We start from the raw sequence: 27,500 nt of genomic DNA, 5'->3' as shown, positions 1-27,500 counted from the left end.
GATGTTCATCGTGCATACAGCTGCAGTCATAACAGATGGGTTATCCTGCCGTCAGGTGGGTCCTCGGTCGGCCGAATTCCAAAGTCTAGGTCCGGCATCGGTTGTAGTCGCTTCTTCCCTGACGTCAGTGTGGCAGGGGGTATGAATGAGGCAGCCGACGCCATATTCTTCAGTCTTTCTTGCCGTGTGGTGCCCGAAGCAGAAGCAGTTCACAAGTGCCAGTTGTCCAGCTCCTGAGATTTACGAAAGTATTTCCGCCGAAGTCTTCTTGAAAGCTAAGTACCTCATTGGGGAAACTTTTCTTGCCTCAGACCGATGTCAGACAAAGTTAATAATTGCATTTCTTGTGGGAAGCAAATACCACATAAGGATTTCCACTCTTTCTGTATACCTTGCTTAGGCCCAGACCACAACGTCTCGGCCTGCCGTTTCTGTGCAAGATTCAATAAACGCACTGTTAAGCGTCGGGCGGAGTTCACCCTTCACTTTTTCGGCATAAAATTTAATTATATTATGTCGTCAGATACTCCGCCAGTTTTGAGCAAAAAACACAAAGTTAAGAACCGACATACGAGGTCCGCACCACCTACTGAAAACACGCTAAGGCCGACTACCGGTTCTCAGGTACTCAACGAGGTGCCTACGCAGCCCCTGACTACCGATGACAATGCTTTACCGGTGTCTTCAGTACCCGAGGTCGCAGGCTCCTTGACCCCCATTCTTACTACACAACCCGACGCCACTCCTGGTGGGGAAACTCAGAATTTAGACAGGCCTGCCATTTCTCAAGAGGTCTTCAGGCCTTCCTCCTTCTCTTTTAAAGCCTTCACTAAATCTAAAGCAGCCATGAAAACCAAAAAACAGGTTCCTCAGACCCCCTCTCAAGGCACCATGCCTAAAAAACAGATGCTTAAAATGGCTGAGGATTAGATTACTCTTATCAGGGGTTCTCAACCCCCCCCCCTGACAAAAGGCCCAGATTAGAGGAAGACTGCCCTTCCTCAGATCAAGCTTCTATTACCTCAGAACTATGAGGACCAGGATTATGCCTATTCTCCATTCGAAGACTGATGCAGAGGAGTCTATTCCCTCGCCCTCCCCCCCCTGAGGATTTCTCTTTTGGGGAAAACCTGCATTCATTGAGGGAACACTTTCATTGGGAAGGCCAAGATTACTCAGACTCCAAGAAAAGGCTCAGGGAATTTCTTCTGCTCCCCCAGCATAGGCCTCTGGCTATCCCTCCTGTTTTAGATATATTGGATGATGTGTACACCGAAGCCAGCCTTAATCCAGATTCTTTGCCTCCAGCTCCTGTTAAACCAGACCGGTATTACCAGGTTCCTGATTCCCACCAGTTCCTATATAAAAGCCACACTGCTGACCCAGAAACAATTTCACACGGTCCCAAGGGAATTAAGGCCTCTACTGCTACAACCCCATTACCTTCAGAGAGAGATTCCAGAGCTTTAGAAAGGTGGGGGGAAAAGGTGTACACCTCGGCTACTTTAACCATGAGGGCATTAAAGTGTCAGTTCCATATGTTAAAGTATCAACAGTTTTTGATCTCGGCTGAAAAGCAAGATGACACAATCAGAACAACCAGATTTAAAAGAGTTGCAGGATTTGTTGCATGGTGCAGAGCAAGTGGGTAAACATACCTTGCAGTGTGGTTTTGAGAGCTGCTGTTACGGGGTCCGTTATACGTAGGCATGCTTGGCTCAAAGAGCAAACCTTACCAGATCATGTCAAAGCTAAATTATTAGATGCACCTCTTCAAAAAGATGTATTGTTTGGTGTTAAAGCTGAGGACGTGCTAAAGAAAATTGAGGAAAAAGCGAAATCAATGCAAACAGTGAAAGATTTCCTGCAGGTACAGCCTCCACGTTTCAGCAGAAACTGGCCTTCAAAAAATTGGCCCTTCCCAGCCACAGACAGACCTCAAAGGGGCAGATACAGGCGCCAAAGGGGTAGAGGGCAACCTCAAGGATCTTTCAGAGCCAGACAGTGGCAAGCACCAACCCCAAGAGGTGCAGAAGATAGATAACAGTCTTTTAGAAAACTGACACAATGACTTCCCCCTACACCTGCCAAGCAAAGCTTTAATGGCAGCACCTTTGGGCAGAAAACTGACATTCTCAAAAAATTGGCATATTGTTACAAAAGACAAATGGATTCTGGCCATTATAGACAGAGGCTACAGGTTCCACTTTCACACCCTTCCAAAAATGAGAGGCATGCCAAACCTGCCACAAAATCAAAGGGCAGAGGCACAAAAACAAGTTTCAGCTCTCCTGGACATGAAAGCAATTCGAGGTACCTGCAAAAGAACAAGGTCAAGGGTTTTATTCCAGATTATTCCTGGTACCAAGGAAAGACAAAGATTGGAGACCTATCTTAGACCTATCCATCCTAAACACATATCTACAGGTGCCAAAATTCAAGATGCTCAAATTACAGCAGCTTCTTCCCATGCTGGGCAAGGAGTCTTGGCTGGTAACATTGGACCTCAAGGAGGCATACCTGCATGTCCCTATCAGACAAGATTGCAGAAGATACCTCAGATTTTTTGCAGGTTCAACCCATTACCAATTCTCTGCATTGCCCTTTGGCTTATCTACTGCGCCCAGAGTGTTTACGAAATGCCTGGCATCAGTAATCGCCTTCTGCAGACTACAAGGGATACAAATCTACCCATATCTGGATGACTGCCTGATCCAAGCGGACAGCAAGGACTTACTACTGCAGCACCTGGCGTTTGTAATAAAACTGTTGAACTTCCTGGGATACACAGTCAGCAAAAAGAAATCAAAACTAATACCCTCTCAAATAATTTTCCTGGGTGCCAGCTTGGATACACCCACCCAGATGGCCTACCTCACACCAGACAAGCAAGGGCAACTGTCTCAATACTTCAGAAAAATGGCAACTTGCACCAGGCTAACTGCAAGGAAATTCCTGCAGGCTCTGGGATTCATGGCATCCTGCATCCTACTAATCCCATGTGCAAAGCTGCATATGAGGAAACTTCAATGGTACCTGAAAAACTTATGGTCTCATCAGAGCCACAGCTTGGAAGCAATTATACCACTCATTCCATGCCTTCAAAAGGAATTTTTGTGGTGGACTCAAGCTTGCCAAATAAACACAGGTCTTCCTTTCAGTGTACCTCAAGCAACTCAAATCATCACAACAGACGCCTCAGACTACACCTGGGGAGCACACATGACAGTTCAGTGCATTCAGGGAAAATGGACCTGAAAAGAGAAGCACTTTCACATCAACCAAAAGGAAATGCTAGCCGTGCAAAAGGCTATTATGACCTTCAAAGACCTACTGCATCCAGGTCAGCTATTGATAAGGACAGACAACACCACAGTGATGTGGTACATAAACAAACGGGGGGGAACTCATTCATAACCCCCTGTGCAGGCAAGCCATGACCCTATGGAACACAGCACTGGAATTGCAAATTCAACTACAGGCACAATTCCTGCCAGGGAAGGAAAACACACTGGCAGACAACCTAAGCAGAAATATGACAGATCCGCATGAATGGAAGTTGCATCCTCAAGTTTTCACAAAGATAACTCAGGCATGGGGTCAGCCAGACATAGATCTCTTTGCTACCCACAAAAATTGCCAGTTGAAAAAATTTTGTTCAAGGACCTATCATCCACAGGCCTGGAAAGTGGACCCACTTTCCTTCAATTGGGCAACATTGACAGTCTATGCCTTCCCGCCTCTTCCTTTGCTGCCAAAAGTTCTATTAAAAGCCAGAGCAGAGAGGCCGAAAAATTATTCTCATTGCTCCCGACTGGCCAAGACAACACTGGTATCTGCTCCTGAAGAGCCTAACACATTCCCCACCATGGATCCTACCTCTAGTCCCAGCACAACTACAAAACCCTTCACAGCCATCTCAAAACTCTAAATCTAGCTGCATGGAGAATTCCTTGATTTCCCAACAATTTCTCCTCTCCAAGGAGGTGCAGGATGTCATCTTGGAGGCCAGAAGACCCTCTACAAGAAAGGCCTATTCCGCCAAATGGAAGTGATTTTGTGCCTGGAATTAAGAAAAGGGACAGAATCCTTGGGTAGTAAATATACCTCAAATTTCTCAGTACCTAGCTGAGATGTTAAACAATGGACTTTCCTTCTCCTCCATCAAGATCCACGCTTCAGCCATTTCTGCACAATACAACACAGATCCTCCTTTATTCTCTCACCCTCTCTTAAGGCAGTTCCTCAGAGGGCAAAGAATATAAAACCCCCAAGGAAACCACCAGTCCCTGCTTGGGACCTCAACTTCGTATTGGAAAAGCTGACCCTTCCTCCCTTCGAGCCAGCTTCTTCAACAGAGTTACAGTACTTGTCATGGAAATCAGCCTTTCTTCTGGCTATCACCTCAGCACACAGGGTTTCGGAGCTACAGGCCCTCATGGCTGTGCAACCATTCATCATTTTCCTTCAGGACAGCGTTTCCTTGCGAACCAACCCTACCTTTATGCCAAAGATAGTATCCAGTGTAGCTTTGAATCAGACTATCCACTTACCTACCTTTTATCCTAATCCACAAAACAAAGGGGAAAGACTACTACATTCCTTGGACATTCACAGACAACTTAGTTACTATTTGGACAGAACAAAGCCATTCAGGAAAACTGAGCAACTCTTTGTGTCCTATGCAGCAGGTGGTCAGGGAAAGGCCATTTCCAAACGGACAGTTTCAAAGTGGATAGCCCACTGCATACGCTTTTGTTACTCATTTCATGGAAAAACTGTGCCTGCATGCATCAGATCCCACTCCACCAGAGCCGCAGCTACCTCTGCAGCCTTCCTCAGGGGGGTCCCTACCAAGGACATTTTGGAAGCAGCCACCTGGAGTTCAGTGCACACTTTCTCCAAGCACTATCACCTCCCACTATACTCAAAATCTAGAGCGGGCATTGCCACGGCAGTCCTGCAGGGCATCCTAGCCTCTCCTAGTTCCACTTAGTGCCTACCACCCTTACTTAGCTTTGGGATTCTACCCATCTGTTATGACTGCAGCTGTATGCACGATGAACATAGTACAGTTTTCTACCTACCATAAATGTAGATGTTAGAGTGCTCATACAGCTGCAGTCCATGTTTCCCTCCCTCCATCCCCTCTTAGGACAGGCCTTATGACAAACACTTCTCATAATACCTTTTTGGGGTATTCTTTTATGGTATATTTGCTTGCAACTACTGTTTTTGATTTATCAACATTGCATCTTTACATAACATTATGTTTGCTTACCTTTGGGGGGCACCTGGCATCTGGGGCAAGAAAAACTGAAGAATATGGCGTCTGCTGCCTTTTTTATACCCCTGCCGCACTGACGTCAGGGAAGAAGCGATGACAACCTACGCCGGACCTAGACTTTGGAATTCGGCCGACCGAGGACCCGCCTGACGGCAGGATAACCCATCTGTTATGACTGCAGCTGTATGAGCACTCGAACATCTACATTTATGGTAGGTACAAAACTGTACTTTCTGCAGTGTGCAGGATTCCCGTAAGTACTCTTTCAAAATCCCATCTACTGATCCAGAGTTGGTCACCCCAGCACCCAGAGAGGCTAGAGCCAGTTCCTCTAAAAACCCTTTACCTACGGATAAAGAGAGCAGGGCCCTTAATGAATTTGGGAAAAAGTTTATATACATCAGCCACCCTTACTATGAGGGCTCTCATCAGTCAGTTTCACATGATTAAATATCAGCAAGTCATTCTGGATCAGCTAAAACAAAAGGTCTCCTCTTTAGAGGATTAAAACATTTCTGAAGAACTTTTGGATCTCTGCCAGTCCACTTCTTAAGTAGCTAGGCATTCCTTGCACTGTGGATGTGACACACTATGGAGGCTTCTAGCTGGGCAGCTGCCCCACTGGCTTAGTTATTAGAAAGCATGTGTAGCTTAGGGGAACAGTCTCTTTCTGACCATGTTAAATCTAACCTTTGTGATGCTTCCTTTGACGAGGAATTTCTCTTTAGACCTAAAGCTGAGACTGTTCTTTAAAAAAAAAAGACAAGTCTATGTAGACTGGGAAAGACTTATTCCAAGTTCAGCCTCCTAGGTTTAGCAGGAGCTTTCCACTACACACTGGTCCTTTCCCTTACAACCTAGAGGCAGACGGTGGAAACCCAGCTGGAATGGACTCCTAGTCAGTGACAGCAGCTGCAGCGATCCAGACAGTGGTCCTGAGAAGCTTCTAGGCAAGGGAGTTCTAGGCCTCAGGCTTCTGTCAGCAAGCAGCAATGACTTACTGACATTTCTAGACATTATTTCAAATGGTTACAAACTCACTTTCAAAAGAGCTTTTAAAATGCTTGGGCTATCCAGATATTTCTCAGAATCAAAAATAAAAGGCTCTTTCTCAAGTCCAGTGTGTTCAGGAATCGGTGGAACCAGTTCCAGAACATCAAAAAGGCAAAAGGTTCTACTCCAGGTTACTTCTGGTTCCAAGAGAAGAAGGCTGTTTATCACCTGTCCTAGACCTGTTCAACCTTAGTTTCTCCAGGTACCAAAATTCAAAATGTTGACACTTCAAAAACTCTACCCACGATAGCCCCATGGACATTTTATGGTTTCCCTGGGTTTAAAGAATGCCTACCTGCACATCCCAATTCAAGAATCACACACAAGCTTGCTTCAGAGGAGGTTCCATTTTACTAGCAGTTTTCAGCACTGCCGTTTGGCTTATCTACTGCTCCAAGGATTTTCACCAAGTGCTTAGCCCCTGCAGTTGCATTCTGCAGGATCAGAAGGGTTCAAATATACCCCTACCTGGATGATTGATTGATACAGGCCACAAATCTGTCAAAGCTTCACAAGGATCTGAAGTTTACCTGAGACCTCCTGGGCTTCACGGTAAATCTGCAAAACTCCAGTACTGTTCCAACCAACAGGATAGTCTTCCTGGGAGCACTCTTGGAGTCTTGACTTCAAAAAGCCTTCCTTCCCCCAGGGAAAGTCTCCTTTCTGATCCACTAATTTCAGAGTCCAGCAGAAATGAGCTGTCTCAGCCAGGGAGTTTCTCCGAGCACTGGGATACATGGCATCTTGCATCCTCTTGGTTCCTCTGGCTAGGCTGCACATGAGGATACTACAGTGGTACCTCAAAAATGTATGGTGCCAACACTCTGTCCATAGAGACCGAGATACAGTTGATCCCTTGTCTCAAAGAAGAGTTTGCATGATGGGTACAGGCTTGTGCCCAAAATCAGGGCCTTAAATTCAGATTCACTCCCCAGAGTCAAACTCCCACTACAGATGCCTCAGAGATGGCCTGCGATGCTCACTTTCAACACTTATAATCCCAAAGGAAGTGGTAGGCTAAAGTTCAGGGACCTGCACATGAACTGGAAAGAGCTTATGGCAGTGCTAGCTTTCAAGGAAAAATGGGAACCAGGGGTCCTATTGATCAAAACAAACACCACAGTTATGTGGTACATAGGCGAGGGGGCACCCACTATTGCTCTCTATGCCACCTAACAGTGTAAGTCTGGGAAACCGCTCACACTCTGGGGTTGCACCTCCTTGCACAATACCTTCCAGAGGTTTAAAATACTGTGGCAGATCACCTCAGCAGAAAGTTGATGGACCCATACAAATGTCATCTGCATCAGGGAAATTTCTCAGCATGACTCTGAGATGGGGAGTCCCACAGATAGACCTGTTTTCCACCAAGGAAAATGCTCATCTGAAAAGATTTTGTTCTAGGATCGAACAAAAATCTGTCTGGAGAAACAGATGCCTTTGCCTTCTCCTTCGACTCACTTAATTTATGCATTCCCTCTCTTACCCTTACCAGCTTGGGTGGGTTTACAAATAAGGGAGGAGGAGCCAAGGGTAATACTGATGGCCCCAGACTGGCCCAGGCAGTGTTGGTATCCTCTGCTTCTCGAACAAACCAACCAGAGTCCATGGCTACTGCCTCTGAGTTCATCTCTTCTCTCAGAACAAGGGGAGGGGATGGTGGACTCCAACCTGCTGACACTCACTGTTGCAGCTTAGATAATCCCACAGCATTCCGCAACAAGCTTAACCTAAGCAAACCGGTCCAGGACATTAAGGAAATCCAGAAGGTCTAACACTAGGAAATCGTATTTGAATAAATGGAAGAGATTTACCGTATGGTGGCAGCAGCAGCACCACAATCCTGATTCAGTTCAGATTACTACCATTCTAGATTACCTGACTAGTCTGGTTAATAAAGACCTTTCCTATTCCCCCATTAAAATTTATGCATCTGCCATTTCATCTCATATACCCACATCCCCCGTTAAGACAATTTCTTAGGGGAGTCATCCACATAAGACCAACCAGGAGGCAACCTACCCCTCCATGGGATCTCAACTTTGTTCTGAAGAAATTGACGTTGCCTCCTTTTTGAACCTGCAGCATCTGCCCCACTGAAGTTTCTAACTTGGAAAACTGCCCTGCTGCTGGCTATCACTTCAGTCAGGAGGGTCTCTGAACTGCAGGGTCTCATGGTAGTGGAACCATTCCTAATCTTACGCCCAGGCAGGGTTTCCCTCAGAACTAACCCTTCCTTCATGCCCCAAGGTGGCCACTGACACTTTACTAAATCAAGCCATTCAGCTGCCCCATTCTCTCCCAACCCACTCAAAACAAAGGGGAAAGAATACCTCATTCCTTGGATGTGCATAGGCAGCTACACTGCTCTCCTGACAAAACAAGACACTTGAAAATCTGACCAGCTCTTTCTGACCTTTGCTCCTGGCTGTGAGGGAAAGCCAACTTCTAAACGGACTATACCAAAATGGATCTCCCACAGTATCCTTCTGTTATAGCCATGAAGGCAAAAAAAATCACCTAGGTCTACTGCAACCTCTGTTGCCTTCTTGAAAGGAGTCCCTACTAAGGGCATCCAGGAAGCTGCCACCTGGTAATCTGTGCATACCTTCACCAAATATTACCACTTGGCAGCCTTTTCTAAGTCCGGAGCAGGATTCACCACTGCATCTTGCAGGGCATCCTCTCTGTAATTTCCTTCTACCCTCTTTTCAGCTTTAGGACTCTTCCCTAAGTCAGCACTGCAACATCGAAACATAAACATAGTACTGTTGTGTACACTTAACATAAATGTATATAGATGTTCAAGTGTATTCACTGTTAGTCTTTCCCTCCCTTCCTCCTTCCCCCTTGGGTCCACATATAATTTCTTTTTAGCCAAGGGAACCCCTCTGGCCTTCCTTCGTGTAGGGGTTCTCTTCCTCAGTTCTCTAGTGTTCACTTGGGGCTCCTTCTGGTAGGGGACAAGAAAAAACTGATTTCATGTCATAGACTGGCTTTCTATATACTCAAGCATACCAATGTTGGTTAGGGCATCTGCCAGCCTTAGGAGGAGGAAAGAATTTCTCTGAGTCAGTCTGGCCAAGGGCTTTCACAGCAGGAAATCCCACGAGTCAAGACTGCAACAATGAATACACTCTTAACATCTACATTTATGGTAAGTGTACATAACTGCACTTTCCGGTTTCCCAGAGGGGGAAAGTGTTTTACTCCAGCATGTTTTTGGTGCCCAGGAAAGTGGGCACTTAGAGACCCATTCTGGACATCTTATTTGAGCACCTTTGTCCCTTCAGATGCTGTTCACTCTGCCGCTTCCTCAAGCTTTTCTAGTGTCTCTGGACCTCAGCGGTGCTTATTTTCACATTCCTATTCATCCTCTTTTCAGGAAGTTCACATTTCTCTGTTGCTTCCTGGCATTTTCAGTTCTCTGCTTTGCCCTTTGTCCTTTCTACTCCCCCAAGGGTATTCGCAAAATGCCTCTGTCCTGTGATTGCTTTTTGCAGGCTAAGAAGGATACAAGTCTTTCTCTCCTTGGATGATCTCCTGCTTCAGGCATCCTCTCCAGAGATTCTACTGCAGTATCTTCACTTTGTCATTTCCCTTCTGCAAAGTCTGGGATACACTATACATTTCCAAAGTCCTTTTTCTGACTCGTTCACAGGATCATGTATTACTGGGGTGCAGGATCCAGACTTTTCCAATGCTGCTATCCCTGCCTTCTCCCAAAGCCTTAACTCTCCTTTCTCTTTTTAAATCACTTCTGCTGGCCTTAATCACAGCAAGGGAGTTTCAGAGAGCTCTAGGTTTTATGGCCTCCATTCCTATGCTTTGTTTTGCCAAACTCCACATGAGAACTTCAGTGGTTTCTAAAGTCAGTTTGGCTTCAGCATTCTTATCCCCTGGACTTGGTTCCTCCTCTTCTATGCCACAGGCTGGAATTCCAGTGGTGGATTCAGCAGTTGAGTCTCACTCTAGGGCTACCTTTTCAACTCCCTTTATTTTTATTTATTTAATTAACATTTGTTAACCGGGAAAGTCCAACTTGGAATGACGCTAGTTATCTGAAGTTGTTAATCTTCTTCCTATTCATCACTGATGGGTTTGGTTCCGAGCTCTCGGAACTGAGTCAGCCTTATACCAATCTTGCATGCACTAAAAACTCTCGAGCTAAGCTACTACCCGCAATACCCTTTGCTCAGTTATCCCAAATCTCGTTTGCCGCACAGCCATATAGCAGCGTTTCACCGAGCTCTCCAGCGAAGTGTTATATTTTTCAAATTTTATAAGTATTTGTGAGTTCTTTTCTGTCAAAATTGTTATTTTTCTCTATTTTCAAACTCTGCTCTACCCACAGGTATTTCCTTTATCGTACCATTGTTGGTATTCGCCCTTTTTACCCTTGTGGTATTCCCAGTACCTTTGTTGGTATTTCCCTCTAACTTTTCTTTCTAGTTTAGCATTGTGTGTGTTTCTGTTATGTCTGAAAAAAAAGGGACTATGGGGTTTAAACACTGCTCTTCTTGCAGTGGTAAACTCCCGAATAGTGATCTACATGAGGAATGTGTGTATTGTTTGGGGGTTCCACACTTATTGGCGAAACCTCCTTGTGACATTTGTGCCAGCTTCAGTCAGCGGAAGCTGAATGAAAGACTAAACAAGTTAATCCTCAAGGGCCTGCTTCCTTCTCCATTTTTGGAGGCTATTTCTGCATCTGAGGTCTCATCCCCTCTTTCTGTGGACAGTCATTCTGACCCTTCTTTACTGGCTGGTGATGGGGGCAAGACTCATAAGCATAAGGCCCATAAGACTTCTATTGAGCATCGAATCGCCTCAGTGGTTCATACAGACATTGCCATGATCACCTCGTTGGTGCCTATTCCAGCACAGATGACTATGGCTCCCACTGCAACTTTGGTTCCTGCCAGTTTGCCTGCCTCTACCTCAGCACCGACATCCCCCATCTCTGCTCATTCTGTTCCGACAAAATCTTCGGAGCCACTATTGATCTCCATCCCAGCTGTGACTTAGGCTCCGAGCCCATTCTCTGCTCCGATTATTACTGCTACTGGTTTCTAAACTGGAATCCTCGGTGCCATTTTTCAATCCACCATGGACCCAGTACTCCGTCTGCGGATCCATTTGCCAGACAAGCCTTCAGCCCCTGTTTGCACTGGCCAGATTCCCCCTCAGGGGCATCGGTAAGGTCCACCAGGAGCCTATCTGAATTGCACGTTGTGTGCCCCTCTGATCAGCTGCTGACCACCAGGGGAATTGCAAATTTTCCTAGAGCCCACCCCACTCCAGGTTTTGGGTCCATTACCCTGGCAACCCCCACTTATTCTCCTCCCTTAGACTCCTCTGTTCTGAGGCTCATATTTCTGACATCTACGAGAGGACCCCTTGCCTCGGTGCTGACAACGACTGTGTCTGAGGCCCCTTTGGGTGTCAATTCTGTCGGAACCCACCCTTCCTCAGTCTTATGCTTGGGGGGTGGAACCCTTGATTCTGGCTACGGTTCCGGTTGTTTCACCAGTTCTATCTTCGGGTCTGCGGGTGACTCCTGCCTCAGTTTTGTTTGAGGCTCCATCCCCAGGAGCAGACCGCGTGGAGCGGGGTGTGACTCCCGTTCCGGGCTCCCATTCCTCTTCAGTCGGACATGCTTTCTGGGTGATGGAGAGGGTGCTTGCTTCAAGCAATTCTCCTATGCAGAACTACCACCCGTTCCCTCTGAGATGCAGCTATCAAAGGCCACCCACCCAGGGCTCCCAAGAGCGCAAGACCCAGGAAACCCCTGTACAGGGTATTTCCCTTTCTGAGTCTTCTTCGGATGCTCCCACCGAAGAACCCCCGCAGAAACGGGCATGTAAGGCGAAACGCATGGACTCCCCAGAGGAGTCTCTCATGGAAGATACGGACTAGGATGATGGGGAAGGGTCCCCACGGTCACACCCTGACTGTCTCATTTGGAGACATCCTGGAAATCTTGAAGCAGAGGGGTGACTGGAAGCCCTCCTTCCCTTCCTCTGAGGAATCCATATTCCTGCAGGCCTTCCGCTCTCTGCCCTTTACTTCTTGGGTGACCCCCCACCCTGCAGATGAGTTAGTTAAGCTGAGCGTGCAGCAGGCATGGAAGAATCCAGACACCATTGAGGCCATCCCCAGATCATCAGATAAGATACTCTCCTCTCCAGAGGATCAACCCCATTGGTCTAAAGGTTTGCCAGTAGACGCTATGGTGGTGGTGGCCATGAAAATGGACCTTGCGGGGGAAAGTTCTACTGTCCACCACCCAGTAGAGAGTCCTGGTGGTTGACCGGTTAGGGAAGCGAGGTTTTGCTTCAGCGACCTTTGCTGTTAGGTCTCTGAACTATTTGGCACATTTTACGAGGCTCCAGAGAGATCTAATCACCAAGCTCTCTGGAACCCTCGCAGGTCAAGTTTCGGACAGGGCACGTGATAAAGTTGCTTCCCAACTCCAACTCATCCATGAGGTTGCTGTCCCACGCAACCGAAGGGGCTACTTGAGCTGCAGGTGCGCAGACATGGTTATGACACCACACCTGGATGTGCATTTGTGACCTCGCAGACTCCTTCAAGTCTTCCTTTTTAAACGCCCTCCATCGAACCATCAGCTCTGTTCGGTTCTAAGGTCAAGGACACATTAGCCAGGTGCAAACAAGACGGGAAGACCTTGTCTGCCATAGGTCTACGTTTTTTTTAAATCTCAATGCTCCTTCTCCAGGAACCAGAGGAGTGGAAAGATGTGGCACAAAGTCTCAAGGTCCTTTCCGTGAGGCACGTGGTGAGGACTCCCCCAGAGGCAGAGGGGGTTACAATAATGGAAGACTCCCCTTTCGGGGCAGAGGGGGTCCCCAAAATCAGGACTCCAGAGATGCTTTCTCGGGAAGACCATAACAGCACTCCAGAATTGCTGCCCAATTGCTTTCCTCTGGAAGCAATTTGGGCTCGTTTCTCTCTGCACCTAGCTGCCTGGCTCTGTTACAAATGATCATTGGGTGCAGAGAATAATTTCCAGAGACTCACATTCCCCCTAATATGTTATCCAAGACCTCCAATGTTCCACCCAGTCAAAGGGAAGAGGCAGCTTCCGAAATAAAGCGATGTCAAAAATGAGTCATCCAACAGGTCCCCCCAGACCAGTGCGGATCTGGCTTTTACTCAACATTCTTTTTAGTAACAAAAAAGACCGGTGACTGGAGGCCCATTTTGGATCTCAGCCAGCTAAATAAATCAGTGGTTCAGACTAAGTTCCGCATGGTCATGATTCAATCCATCCTCCCTTTTCTTCAGGAGGGTGTGGCTGTGCTCGATAGACCACTGGGATGCGTATTACCACATCAAAATGGACAAACGCTCCCAGAGTCTCCTTAGCTTCTGGCTGGGAAGCCAATCATTACCAATTCAGAGCCCTGCCATTCGGTCTCCCGACGGCCCCCAGAGTGTTCACAAAATGCCTAGCAGTGGTCACAGCTCATCTGAGACTTCAGGGATTCTAGGTGTTTCTGTATTTAGACGATTGGCTCCTCTCCGCCTTCACCAACCGCCTCCTGGTCAGCGCCCTCTGCTACACTCCAATACTAGCGGAGCCACTGGGCATCACCATTCACCGAGAAAAATCCAACCTTTAGCCCTCACAGCAATTGGAATTTTTAGGGGCAGTACTCAACAGTCAAACAAGTCTGGTCTCTCTTCCCTCTCACAGGCTTCAGAGATTAAGGGCACAAGTTCAAGTGATACTTTGTCGAAGAAAGGTGTCTGCAAGGGAAGTTCTTCAGGCTCTGGGGTCTATGGCGGTGGCAATCCCAATTGTTCCCCTAGCCAGATTACATACAAGACTGGTACAATGGCTCTTTCTGTCCCAGTGGATATCCAGTCTTCATCCTCTGACCTCACAGATTCTAATCACCAACTCCTGTAAACAAGATCTCTGGTAGATGAGTACAGACGAAAATCTTTGGTGTTGCCCCTTCCAGGCTCCCCAACCCAGCGCCACGGCAACCATGGACACTTCCCTGAGAGGGGGGGGGGGCACTTCCAGGGAAAGTCAGTCCAAGGCATGTGGTCCAGCATAGAGGTCAACTGGCATTTCAATGTCCTGGAGTTAAGAGCGGTGCTATTGGCATTGCAAGCATTCTATCTGCTCCTTCCGTCAGGAAAGATGGTTATCCAGTCGGACAACATGTCCAGTGTCTGGTACATAAACAGGGAGGGACCAAATTCTACCCCCTATGTCACAAAGCCATGAGAATCTGGCATTGGGCGATAGCTTCCAACCGCTTTTTAATTGCAACGCATATCCCAGGGAGGTCCAACGTGATTGCGGAGAGGCTGAGCAGATGTATCCTTCGTCCTCATGAGTAGTCTCTCAGTGTGATGGCAGAAATCTTCAGCCATTGGGGCCAGCCCTGCTGCAAACTTATTGCCTCCCACTCTAACACAAAATGCAGCAGCTTATTTTCCCTCTTTCCCCCTCACGGGGAGTCATTGAGAGATGCTTTGACTCACGATTGGCCCGCTGGTCTCCTCAATACCGCTGATCCCTCTTTTTCTAAGGAAAGCTATCCAGTTGAGAAGCAGTGATCCTCATTGCCCCATTCTAGCCTCGTCAAGTGTGTTTTCTCTTCCTCCGATCTTCCCTGTTACAACCCCCTTGGATCCTGCACACTCGTCAGGACCTCGTATCTCACCCAAAAGGGCTAACTCTACCGAATCTTTCCACTCTCAAGCTGACGGCTTGGCTTCTCCACTTCCGTTAGTTGCCAGGCAGGAAATCCTCTCCTCATCTGTCCGTGATATTATCTTGGCCTCCCACAAACCATCCACCAAAAAACTTTACAGGGACAAATGGAAAAGATTCTCTATCTGGTCACATGATCGGATGCTATATCAGTTTCAATTACCATAGCTACTATTCATGGCCTTTCTGAGTTGTTTGACAGTGGTGCATCAGCTTCCACCTTTCAAGTCCATTTAGCAGTTTTTCTAACTCAATAATGGTTCAGGTGGAGTTCCGCTCATTTTCACCCAACTTTGCAAGACCTTCCTCAAGGGAATTTTCCATAGCAGACCTCCTATCAGGCAACTGGTGGAGGCATGTAATCTCTCCTGGGTTCTCCATTCTCTCTACCCCCTTTTGAGCCTGCTGCGACATGTGATCTTAAATTCCTGCCATGGAAATCTCTGTTTTTGGTAGGAGTCACATCAGCCAGACGAATATCTGAGTTTACAAGCCTTATGCATCAAGTCCCTATCTGATCTTCCATAAGGGCAAAGTATCACTTCGTACTAATCCATCCTTTCTCCTCAAAGTGGCTTCCAACTTTTCTATTAACCAGTCCATTGAGCTCCCTGTATTCTTTCCAAATTATTCAAACCAGGGAGAATACTGCCTGCATTCATTGGATGTTCATAGACAACTATGTTTCTCCCTGGACCGAACTAAGTCCTTCCACAAGTTGGACCAACTTTTCCTTTTCTGGTCCTAGAATGGGGTGTACAGTATCTAATGTTACTTTGTTAAAATGGCTCGGGGATTGCACTACCTTCTCATATTCTCTTACGAATGAATCTATGCCTGCTCAAATCTCAGCTCACTCAGCTAGGGCTATCGCAGCGTCTGTTGCCTTCCACTGTAGAGCCTCCATGGATGACATCCGTGCAGCAGCCATTTGGGCTAAACCACATACCTTCATCAAGCATTACATCTTGCATCTGATTTCCAGGGGAAGAGCGGCCTTTGGCTCAATGGTTCTCAGGAATGTGCTTCCATAAGGGCCACCTAGGTTCTCCAAGTAGCTTGGAATTCTGTCCCATCAGTGATGAATAGGAAGAAGATTAACAACTTCAGATGAAGAAGTTATGTCTTATCATAACATTCCATCTGAGTTGTTGATCTTCTTCCAGTCATCACACCCTCCCACTGGCCCCCACCAAAGGCTCCTGGCAGATGATCTGGGTCTTTGTGGTGTTTCAGGGTTTCTGCACAGAGAGGGCCTCTGACTTTCTTTTTCCTCTATATGTTGCATGCAAACTCGATCTGAGGTAACTGAAGAGTATTGTGGGTAGCAGTTTAGCTCGAGAGTTTTTAGTACATGCAAGCTTTGTATAGGGCTGACTCTGTTCCGAGGGCTTGGAACCAAACCCATCAGTGATGACTGGAAGATCGACAACTCAGATGGAACGTTATGGTAAGACAACTTTTTTAGTGGAGACCAGGGGAGAAATGCTCCAGACACATGTCTTTGTAATTGTGCATGTTCCCTCTCAGGAGCTGTTCACAGATGCTTCAGACATGGGATGGGGTGCATCCTTTGGCTCTGTAAAGTTGCAGGGTCCTTGGTCGACTCAACAAAGCAAAGACCACATCAGTGTCAAGGAGATGAGATCTCGTCTGCTGGCTCTTCAAGCATTCCACCCTCTCTTCTCCCCAGGACCTCTCAAGGTGTTTACAAACTAAACCAAAGTGGCGTGGTATGTCAACAAGCAAGGGGGATGAGATCTTGCCTCCTTTGCCAGTTAGCCATTCTAGTTTGGGAATTAGGTATCCAACACCATGCGACTCTTCAGGCAGTTCATATTTCCCTCAGGTCAAAAATTGTGGCAGACTGTCTGAGCAGATTGATAACACAATCCCTTGAGTGAATGCTTCACAGGGATGTGTTTCTGGACATTGTCCACAAGTGGGTACTCCTCAAGTAGATCTAGTTACCTCCCCTGTGAACAGACAACTTCTTTTCTGTGCCAGAGTCGCAGGTCCTCTGGTCTGGAAGTTTCATGGAAGGGGATATTTCTTTAAGCCTTTTTTCTCCTTCCCCTCATTCCAAAAGTCCTGTTCAAAGTACAACTCCCTTTTGGCCCAACGAGCATTGGTTCCCTCTTCTGCATTTAGCCAAGGGCAGTCATCACAAGTTACCTCATAGGGTAGATCTACTGTCACAGGACAAGGGATCTCTCATCCACCTCACCTGTCCATTCTTCAACTGACACTTTGGGCGATTAGTTTTTATTCCATGCAGACACTTTTTCTTCTGAGACTGTGCTTAGGTCCTGCAGGAGGCCAGGAAGCCCACAGCTAGGATCCTACTTATCCAAATGGAAGAGATTTTCTGTTTGGTGTCTTTTTTAATAATCTGAGTCCACTTTCTGTGAATGTTCTTTTGGTTTTATCTTATCTGTGTGATATGCTGAGTTTGCTTATTCCTCTGAGGCCCACTTGTCAACCATTTCTGCTTGTCTGCCTTTATCACCTTCTTTAGCATCTAGATTTGAGGCTGAACAGATGTTCTTCATCTCACATTGCTGCAGTCCTCTTCCTCCCTCCCAGGGTTAGCCCCTGCTTCCAAGGCCTTTCCCAGGCCAGGGTTTCAGGCAGGCCAGGTTACCTCAGTTCTTCTCCTTCCCTGTACCCAAGTAGCTATGCTTAAGATGCAGGCAGAAGATTTGATTACAATGATTAGAGGATTTTTCATTGGAGAGAGACTCTTCATTCCGGAGGAGCATTTTTTAAATGGAAGGTCAGGATTTTCTCTTGAAAAGGCTTAAAGAATTTGGGAATTTTTGTTTCTACCCCAGCATAGGCCTTTAGCTATACCTGCCACTGGTTCGGGTTCTTCAGGCCGCGCCTGGGAGGGATCAGAATTAGCTGAGCATGTGGATTTTAGATGCCCTTTACAATCTGATGTGTGTTGTCTGCCTTGGAAGAAGCAGTTCCTGGTGAGGGCAGGGGTCAGTCCTTTAGTAAAAGAACACCCAATGATCCTTTTCCAGCCAGAGAATCTTCTCGGCTGGCAGCACCTTTAGGAGGAAGGACTTTTCAAAGAAAACTGTCATTCTAACGACAGATGCCTCAGACACAGCTTGGGGGAGCTCTCTGAATGGAAAAGTGTACAAGACAAGTGGCCTGCCAGACTGCAGCAGATGTTAGCAGTCCAGTTTGCATTACTGGCTTCAAGGAGGATTTTCTTCGGGGCGTGTGGTTGATTCTACAAGACAAACTGTCATGTGGTACATCAACAAACAAGGGGGGACACATTTCTATCCTCTCTGCAGGCAAGCAATGATTTTGTGAGACTGTCATTTGCTTCTGAACTGAATCTTCTTCAAGGTCTGCCAGAGGACAGAAGAACTTAGCAGATGTGTTGAGCAGGTTTCTTAAAGGTGTCCTTCATATTAGACCTCCCAGGAAGCCTGCCCTTCCTCCCTGGGATCTTATGTTTAGAAAAATTGACTCTGGCTTCTTTTCAGCCAGCAGCTTCAGCTTCCCTACGGCATTGTTCTTGGAAGACTGTTGCACTGTTTGCCATGACTTCTGCCAGATGGGGTTCTGCGCTTCAAGCTGTTATGAATTGTCCTCGTTTTTTAGTTTTCCGTAAGGACAGGGTGTCCCTTCGTACTTGTCCTTTTATGCCCAAGGTGGTGAATGAGAATGTTCGTGTTACCCTGCTGCAGTCATCACACTTGGGTTATCCTGTCGTCAGGCGGTCCCGCAGTCGGCCTGAGTTCCAAATTCTTGGCCCAGCGTCGGTTGGTATCGCTTCTTCCTTGACATCAGTGCGCCAGGGGTATATGAGAGGCATCAGACGCCATTTTCTCCAGTCTTTCTTGCCACGCGGTGCCCGAAACAGAAGCAGTTCGCAAGTGCCGGTCGGCCGACACCTGAGATTTTCAAATCAAATTTCAGTCCGAAGTCTTCAAAAGCTAAGTACCCCATTGGGGAACCTTTTCTTGCCTCAGTCTGATATCAGAAAAAGTTAACAATTGCATTTCTTGTGGGAAGCAAATACCTCATAAGGACTTTCATTCTTATTGTATACCTTGCCTAGGCCCAGACCACAACGTTACTGGTTTTCGGTTTTGTGCTAGGTTCAATAAGCGAACTGTAAAGCGACACTTTGATTTCACACGACACTACTTCGGTAGAAAATTTAATTATACTATGCTGCCGGAGCAACCGACTACCGGCGTGCATAAAAACCGCAAAGATAAAGAAAGGCAGCCTAGATCCAAGCCAGACTCCGAGGCCTCTGCTGGGCCGGTTCTCTGGTTTTCAGTGAGGTGCCTACGCAGCCCCTGACGACCGCAGAATTGGAGCCCCAGACCGCTTCTGATTCTCAAGCAGAGAGTACTAGGCCGATGCAGCCATTTCCCTTAGGCCCTACCGACAACGTTGCAGAAGGAGAAGCTGCTGCTGTGGAAACACCTTCGGTTTCAGAAGGTGTCTTTAAACAGACTACTCTCACCATAAAGTCTTATGACACTCCTACCTTCTATGCAGGCAAGCAATGACCTTGTGGAACACAGCACTGATTTACCAAGTTCAATTACAGGCACAATTCCTGCCAGGAAGAAAAAACACATTGGCAGATGAACTAAGCAGAAACATCATGGATCCCCACGAGTGGAAACTGGATCCACAAGTATTTGCAATGATAACTCAAAAATGGTGGCGCTGTTTGCCAACCCCCAAAACTATCAGCTATCAAAATTTTGCACAAGGACATTCCATCAAGCTTGGAAAGTGGATGCACTCTCTTTCAGTTGGAAGATGTTGACAGTATATGCCACGCCAGCACTGGTAACCACTACTAAGGAACATGGCCCACCGCCCACCATGGATTTTACCACAAATTCCTCATCTGCTCACAGCAAGACAGTCAGATTCTGCACAGCCAGCTCAAGACCTTAAATCTGGCTGCATGGCAAATCACCTAAACAGTCAGCCAACTCCTCTTTGACAAGTTATGGATGTCATTCTGGAGGCCAGGAGGCCCAGCCCCAGGAAAGCCTACTCAGACAAATGGAACAGATTTTGCGCCTGGAACCAGGCTAAAGGCCAAAATCCCCTTGAGCCGGACATACCTCAGATTCTACAATATTTAACTGAGATGCTACACAAAGGACTTTCCTTTTCATCTATTAAAATCCACGCCTCAGCTATTTTTGCTCACTACAACACGAATCCTCCCTTATTTTCACATCCACTTCTAAGGCAGTACCTCAGAGGGGCCAAAAACATAAGGCCTCCCAGGAGAGCACCAGTGCCAACTTGGGACCTCAACTTTGTGAGCCAGCTTTCTCAGCTGATTTAAAGTTTATATCATGGAAAACTGCCCTGCTGCTAGCAATTTCTTCAGCCAGAAGAGTCTCAGAGCTACAGGCACTAATTCATCAAGACAGAGTCTCTCTACAAACTAACCCCTCCTTTATGCCAAGGGTGGTATCCAGTGTGGCTCTAAATCAAACCATCCATTTACCCACCTTTTTCCCAAATCCACAGAACAAAGGAGAAAGACTTCTGCACTCCTTGGACATTCACAGGCAGCTACGTTACTACTTGGATAAAACTAAAACTTTCAGAAAATCTGACCAGCTCTTTGTATCCTATGCTACAGCAAGGAAAGGCCATCTCAAAACAGACCATTTCAAAATGGATAGGACATTGCATACGTTTTTGCTACACCCATCATGGAAAACCAGTTCCTGCTAGCATAAGGCCCCACTCCACCAGAGCAGCAGCTACATCTGCAGCTTTCCTCAGGGGGGTACCAACCAAGGATATTCTGGAAGCTGCTACTTGGAGTTCAGTACACACCTTCACCAAGCACTATCAGTTACCACTACACTCTTAAGACTAGAGCTGGCTTCGCCACTGCAGTTTTGCAGGGCCTACTAGCCCCTTCTAACCCTGTTTGATTCCACCTCCCATCCTTAGCTTTGGGATTCAACCCAAGTGTGATGACTGCAGCAGGGTAACACGACGAACATAGTACATAGTACAGTTTTGTACCTACCATAAATGTAGATGTTCGAGTGTTCACCCTGCTGCAGTGCAGGTTACCCTCCCTCCATCCCCTCTGATCTAACAAACTTTTCTATACCTTTAAATCTGATACTACCTTTGTGGTGTATTTGCTTATAGCTGGAGGTATGTTTTGTTTGTGCTTCACTTTTATTATTGTACTATGCAGTAACCTCCTGGGTTATTGGGGGGCACCTGACATCTGGGGCAAGAAAAACTGAAAAAATGGTGTCTGATGCCTCTTGTATACCCCTGGCGCACTGACGTCAGGGAAGAAACGACCGCAACTAACGCCGGACCAAGACTTTGGAACTCAGGCCGACTCCGGGACCGCCTGACGACAGGATAACACAAGTGTGATTACTGCAGCAGGGTGAACACTCTGAACATCTACATTTATGGTAGGTACAAAACTGTACTTTTCTGTTAGACTATTCATCTGCCCTGTTTTTTCCCTTCTCTGCATTCTGCCATTGAGAAGGTACTGCACACCTTGGATGTGCATAGACCACTCTCATGTAATTTGGATAAGACAAAGATGTTTTGTAAATCTGATCAGCTCTTTGTTTCCTTTCATCCTACATCCTTGGGTCTGACTGTTTCCAAGCAAACTGTTTCTTCTTGGATTTCTAAAGCCATTTATTTTTGTTATGCCTTTCATGGTAAGAGCTTTTCTTCAGTTAAGGCTCATTCTGCTAGGGCTGTGGCTTCTCCTGGAGCTTTTTTCAAGGGTTTGGATACTAATTCTGTTCTTGAGGCAGCTACATGGTCTTCTGTGCATACACTTTCCAAGAACTAGAAGTTGCATATGATTTCCAGAGTTAGAGCTGGCTTTGCTAGGACTGTTCTCCATGGGTTCCTGGAGAGCTCTGCTGGTGCATCCACCTCCCTCTCTTCTTCCTGAGCTTTTGCACGCTCCCTGTTGTAAAGATACTGCAACAGTGAAATGGAAGGAGATAGTATAGTTGTGTAAGATCTTGGCATAAAGGTAGATGTCGTTCTCTTCACTGTTGCAGTATTCACTCCCTCCCTCTCCCTAGTTCTTTTCTCTTATGGATGTATTGTTTACCTCTTTTTCTTGGACTGGTGTTCCTACTGGGCCTCTCAGTTCTGAGGATTGTATGTCTGGATGTCACCTTTATGCTCTATGCTATAAGTTGGGAGCATATGTGTTGCGTACATCATACTTTAAAGCAACCTAAACACTTTGGTATACTGGCCGGACGTCAGGCCACTCTCGGCAGGGGTTCCCTATTGTAATGAGTACTGCAACAGTGAAGAAAAGGACATCTACTGCTATATGGTAAGATCTTAAAACAACTGTACTTTTTTGAGGAAAACCAGTTTTACTGGCAGAGTATTTGTTGTATAGCATTTTATTCTTAACTTTAGTAGTCCTTTCATTTAAATATGTTAGCCTAAAGTCATTTGCTAATTATGGGTAAAAGCACTTATTTGTCGGTATAGTTTATTGTGGATTAAGAGCAGAGTTTTTTTTTTTTCAAAGTGTTTAGTCACATTTAGGTTTTATTGGTTACATATGCACATACCCATATGTGTGTGTGCAAGTGTGTGTGCATGTGCTGGCTGACATTCAACTTTTAAAGAGTACCACTACAACAGATCTGATAATCCCACACTCATTAGGCCAAATATCGGACATAACCAAGGTTTAGAGTCTCTAACTTTTGAACATGCCCACCCTGCAAGACCTGTTAGTGATTTTTTTTTTTTTTTTTTTTGCCTGGGTCTGCAGCAGTAGGGATTTTCATGATTCAGTGTTTCAAGTTGCAAGTCAAACTGCATTTTGAGATTTGGGGTTGCTGGATTTGTGGTTATGATATTCACTTAAGTGATAGTGGTCTTATAATAAATATATGTAGACACACTAATGTACTATATACATGCACACTACATTATATACACACAGTGGATGACAGGACATGGTATTATGTTTGGCTGAAGTTTACTGAATATCAATAAAGAGATGATGTAACTTGGAGATACATATTTTTTTTTTTAGTGTAGTAGCACTTGCAGGGAGGCTAGAGACTGACTCGCCTTTAATCCAGTTATTTATGTACAACAGTTTTAGTTTATTTTTCCTTTATTAAAGGGTGGCAGCACTGGTTTCCCTTTACAAGGTGTTGTTACTGGTATTTTACGTCTGATATTCATGAATGATTTTACACAACACCAGTATGCATGTTCAGTAAATGTCAGTGACAGTAGAGTGTAATCTTTCATAATGCTATCTAGTATGAGCATGTTAATTCTTTAGAGAACCTGTTCACTTTCAGGTAAATTTCCCAAACTTGTCTTAAGAATTATCTGTTTGGTGTCATTCATTCTAATGTCTTTGCTAATTGTCTGTTTATTCCGTAGGTATCCAAAACTTGCTGCCAGAAATCCAGAGTCTAACAGTGCAGGACTGGATGTCTTTGCCAAGTTCTCTGCCTATATCAAGAATCCAAACCTTAGCATGAATGCAAGTGAGTTACATCAGAATGTACTGCAAGGCCTTGAATGGTGCTAGTGTGCGACTGTGTGTTTGGGTCTACCTACAAAATGGTGGCATTCAATGAATTTTGTTATGGTAAGAAACTGTTGGATGACCAAACATCACCAGTGCCACGCAGATGGATAACAGTGATGTCATTCACACATGCAAATTGTTGATGTAGGGTGTGTCGGCTGAAGTATTTTTATGATTTGTCATTTTACTCCCTATTTATAAAAGATGTAGACATTTAACAAACGTAACTGTCCCCTGAGTAGTGAGGTATGTAGCTTGTTCATAGCATAAGAAATGCTGGTAGAACTCAAGTCCACTATAGTGTGTGCGGTCATATGTTACTGGAATCACCTCAGAATTCTGGAAGAGTTAAGGTGAAGGCCAAGTGATGCTTCTGACTTGCAAAACAAGTTGTAAGAGACAAATGTGATACCAAAAACTGAGGTAGGACAGCAGACCTAATTCACTTTTCACTAAAGCAAGGAAGGCAGATATTTGGTAGAGAACATGAGAGAATAATTTTTGAAGAAGGTAATTTGAGTGTTTAGTGGTAAATGTGGCACTATGTTCTACAGCACAAGTCAAGTTGGACTAAACTAATTTAGGTAGGTGAGAAAATATTTTGTCTCTTGATAAACTTGGGATGCATCTTAACTTCTACTTCAGAAAGGCCTTTGATACATAGAACAAAGTAAGACCCACCTGTTGGTGGATTTTAGGTTGGTGACCTATTAAATGTTATGGCAGATGGAAAACAGGGACATAACTGGTGTGAAACCTAAAGATCCTAAAGAAAGGCTTACTTGTGGTTACTGCTGTTTTTTGTATACCTTGTATAGTTGTTTGGAAGAAGCAGTGTGTAGATGATTTCACAAGGTAGATTTGCCAGGCAATGTACAAGACTAGAAAAATTGACACTGAAGTTGTGGCTGTATGAAGTTGGTATAGATGTGTATATCTGCATTATTGTTATACCAGGAAAGTACCTAATGAACCTGTACACTAACAGTGAAACTGTTCCGTTGCTTAATATGCTTATGAGATTGCTTGTATCGTAGTGGATTGAATTGTTTGTCTGTCACTCATGCGGTTTGCTCCACACAAGAATGTTTTCTTCCTAAGGGTGTATAGTGCTTTTTTACTGTTTAATTCCTGGCCTTACTATGAAAGAGGAAGACTGTTGCACCTTAATGGAGGAAAGAGCCAGTCTATAGAGTGCCCACTTTTGTAAATAAAACCCCTGTACATTTTGCAGATGAAATTAATTCTATGGTTCCCTGATGATGTAGCGCTTGCAAGGGTGGCAAAACTTGGTGTGTTTGATTTGGGCAATCCTAAGAAATCCATGAAAGGAGAGGGGGAAGTTCCAAGTTCGTTTGCAGCCTCTCTGAATAATGCTGAGAATCTGATTGTCTGATAATCTCTGTAGTGGCAGGGACTAAGAAGGTTTTCTGGAATAACAGGATAGGTATTGCCCTTCATAGAGGGGGGATGGAGGTGGGAGGTAGGGAAGTTGGTAGGTTTTAAGGCTGGTCAGCAATAGATTGTTTAGGTTCTTCGAAGACTGATAAAGGTTTTTCTGCCACTTCTTAGATAATTCTTAGTACTTTTTTGCTGACTTTTTTTGTGTGTGAGAAAGATGAGTCCAGCTTTAGAGTGGTAATTCCTGTGGAAATTTGGCACAAGAGCGAGCGAGAGAAAAACTCACACCATTTTTTTTCCTCTCTTGAAAATTCTTGAGTTTCAGCGGTTGCTGGACCCAAAAATTGCCTCTGTCTAAGGGGTAATACAGCAACTTAGCCTTTATGTCATTAACCATGAACTGCAAACAGTCGTTAATACCTTCTTAAGACAGATCATTTGCTGCAGCCCTGGAAGATCGAGCACCAGCACTGTTAAACACATTTTGAATGTCTTGCAACCTGAGTAGCAAAATTAAGCAAAGGCAACAACGAGGATGTATTGCCTGTTATCAGGAATGGACAAGAGATGCCTGGTTATGTAGATCTATAGTTAATGGCACAGAACGTATAGCAGAAGTGTACACTTTCTTTCCTTACTTATTCATGGCTGTACCATCCTTCGGCAAGGTATTAATTGAAGCTAGAGTTTAGTTGCATTATCAGACCCAACAGAAACCACAGCACAGTCAGCGGAAGGATTTTTACACAAAAAATATTGTGGATGGCACATTGTAACATCTACAAGGTTTCTTTGGAGTTAGGTGGCTGTGGCAAAGCATCTAGCACAGGAAGGATGGCTGAAGGCTGAGGACCATCTATGTTTCAGGTCGTAATATCTCTTTTGTATTTCGTAGACTTGTATAGCCTCCCAGTGAAAATGCTACATCGTAAAGAAATGAGTGAGTGTGATGTTATTCTCTGACTCCTAGACTATAGGCAAATGGATTTGGGAGGAGTAAACCAAAGATTCTACATCCAAATCCAAAGAATCCACTTAACTTGAAGATGTATCACTTTTTTTCTCGCCTGTTCCTCAGAAGAGATAAGACACTGAGGCAGACATGAGTGCTTAAAAAAGCAATTGAGAAAAATTGTGGGTTAGCTGGAGCAGGAGTACCGAGAAGAGAGGTTCTGCTTCCTCTTTTTAGGAATATTGGCAGATGTAATGCAAGGAGGAGCAGACTCCTGGTGTACTTCTGTAAGGGTGCCTGGAGTGTACTGTCCGAGAAAAATCTGCAGAATGTCCTCTGAAATTACCATCTGAGCCTTGCCTGCTATCTGATTGGTCGAATGGGACATGTTTGCTAGCTGTGCCTTGTTGGCCTCCAGAGGAGTCGTAACTGTGGGCTTGCGTGCTTCAACAGATACCTGGCTCTGAGCAACTAGAAACCACCAAAGGTTTAGGATCCTTTACTTTCTTTTGCCACTTTTGAGGGACATTCAGATGTGAAGAATTGGAGGCCATCCTAACACACATGAGATGCTTACATTTCTGTTTTTTATAAATTTCCAGAAATTATAAGCAGTTTGAGTGTTTTGGGAAGAAAGGACATGTAAATGGAGCACTCCTTAAAGTCATGATCAGGAATTTGGCAGAGTATGCACTTGGAATGACTGTCTTTGTAGGGAAATGTGCCTACTGTAGTCACTTTTACCTCTTAATTGACAGTAAAAAACTGACAAAATAAGTAAAAAAAAAATAAGTAAAACTGGTAGAATCCCCAGTGGAGATATTTACCTGCCCACAATGTTTGGAAGCTGCTTCAGAGGCTGTACAGCCGACGGACCAAAACAAGAGATTGTCCTTCTTGGACTTGGATGCAAGAAAGTTGTGAAACCTTGCACTAGTACATCCCTTGTGTACTAGCATATACTCTTGTGCATAGGTCCTTGGTTGGATATACAGTGTGAATGGAAGGTGCCCAGGCTTTGGTATGCTGGATGGACAAATGGTATCACTGGCAGGATGTTTTGCATCAGTGAGCAGTACTGTAGCAGCAATATACTTTGACATCTACTGTTAAGATTAGCTGTTGCACAGCTGTACTTTTCTGGAATACTGAAGGTGACTATTAATGTATAACAATTTTCCTGCAGCCATGTTTGTTTTGTGATAGAAAGTCACATTTGTTTACATGTGTTGCGAGTTGGGAATAAATGTTTTTTTAAGGAGTTTGACTAGCAGTCGTATACTGGCATTGAGAAAAGTTTTTGTACCCTACAGGATTTTAGTCTTTAATTTTCTGCAAGTGTTGAAGTAGAAGGAGGAGTTATCCAAGACATGGGGGACTGGGTTAAAGTGTGATAGCTACCTAAAGTACAGGGGTTCAGAATTGTTGATCATTGTGTGCGTCTCTGCTAATT

At 45.3% G+C, this 27,500-nt stretch overlaps 1 protein-coding gene across 1 annotated transcript in view; it reads left to right on the top strand.

The window, feature by feature from the left end:
• Positions 1–27,500, top strand: part of CLIC1 (chloride intracellular channel 1) — a 622,132-nt gene that overhangs the window by 576,557 nt on the left and 18,075 nt on the right. Inside the window, exon 4 of the mRNA XM_044083235.1 lies at positions 23,544–23,650. Coding sequence (XP_043939170.1) covers positions 23,544–23,650 — 107 coding nt within the window. The remainder of the gene's footprint in view (positions 1–23,543; positions 23,651–27,500) is intronic.

The sequence above is a fragment of the Protopterus annectens genome, chromosome 9.part0 (genome assembly GCF_019279795.1).
Source record: "Protopterus annectens isolate FY-2018-M chromosome 9.part0, PAN1.0, whole genome shotgun sequence".
Taxonomy (NCBI): Eukaryota; Metazoa; Chordata; order Ceratodontiformes; family Protopteridae; genus Protopterus; species Protopterus annectens.
Note: the sequence above shows the minus strand (reverse complement) of the source record. Positions and strands in the feature narration are given on the sequence as shown.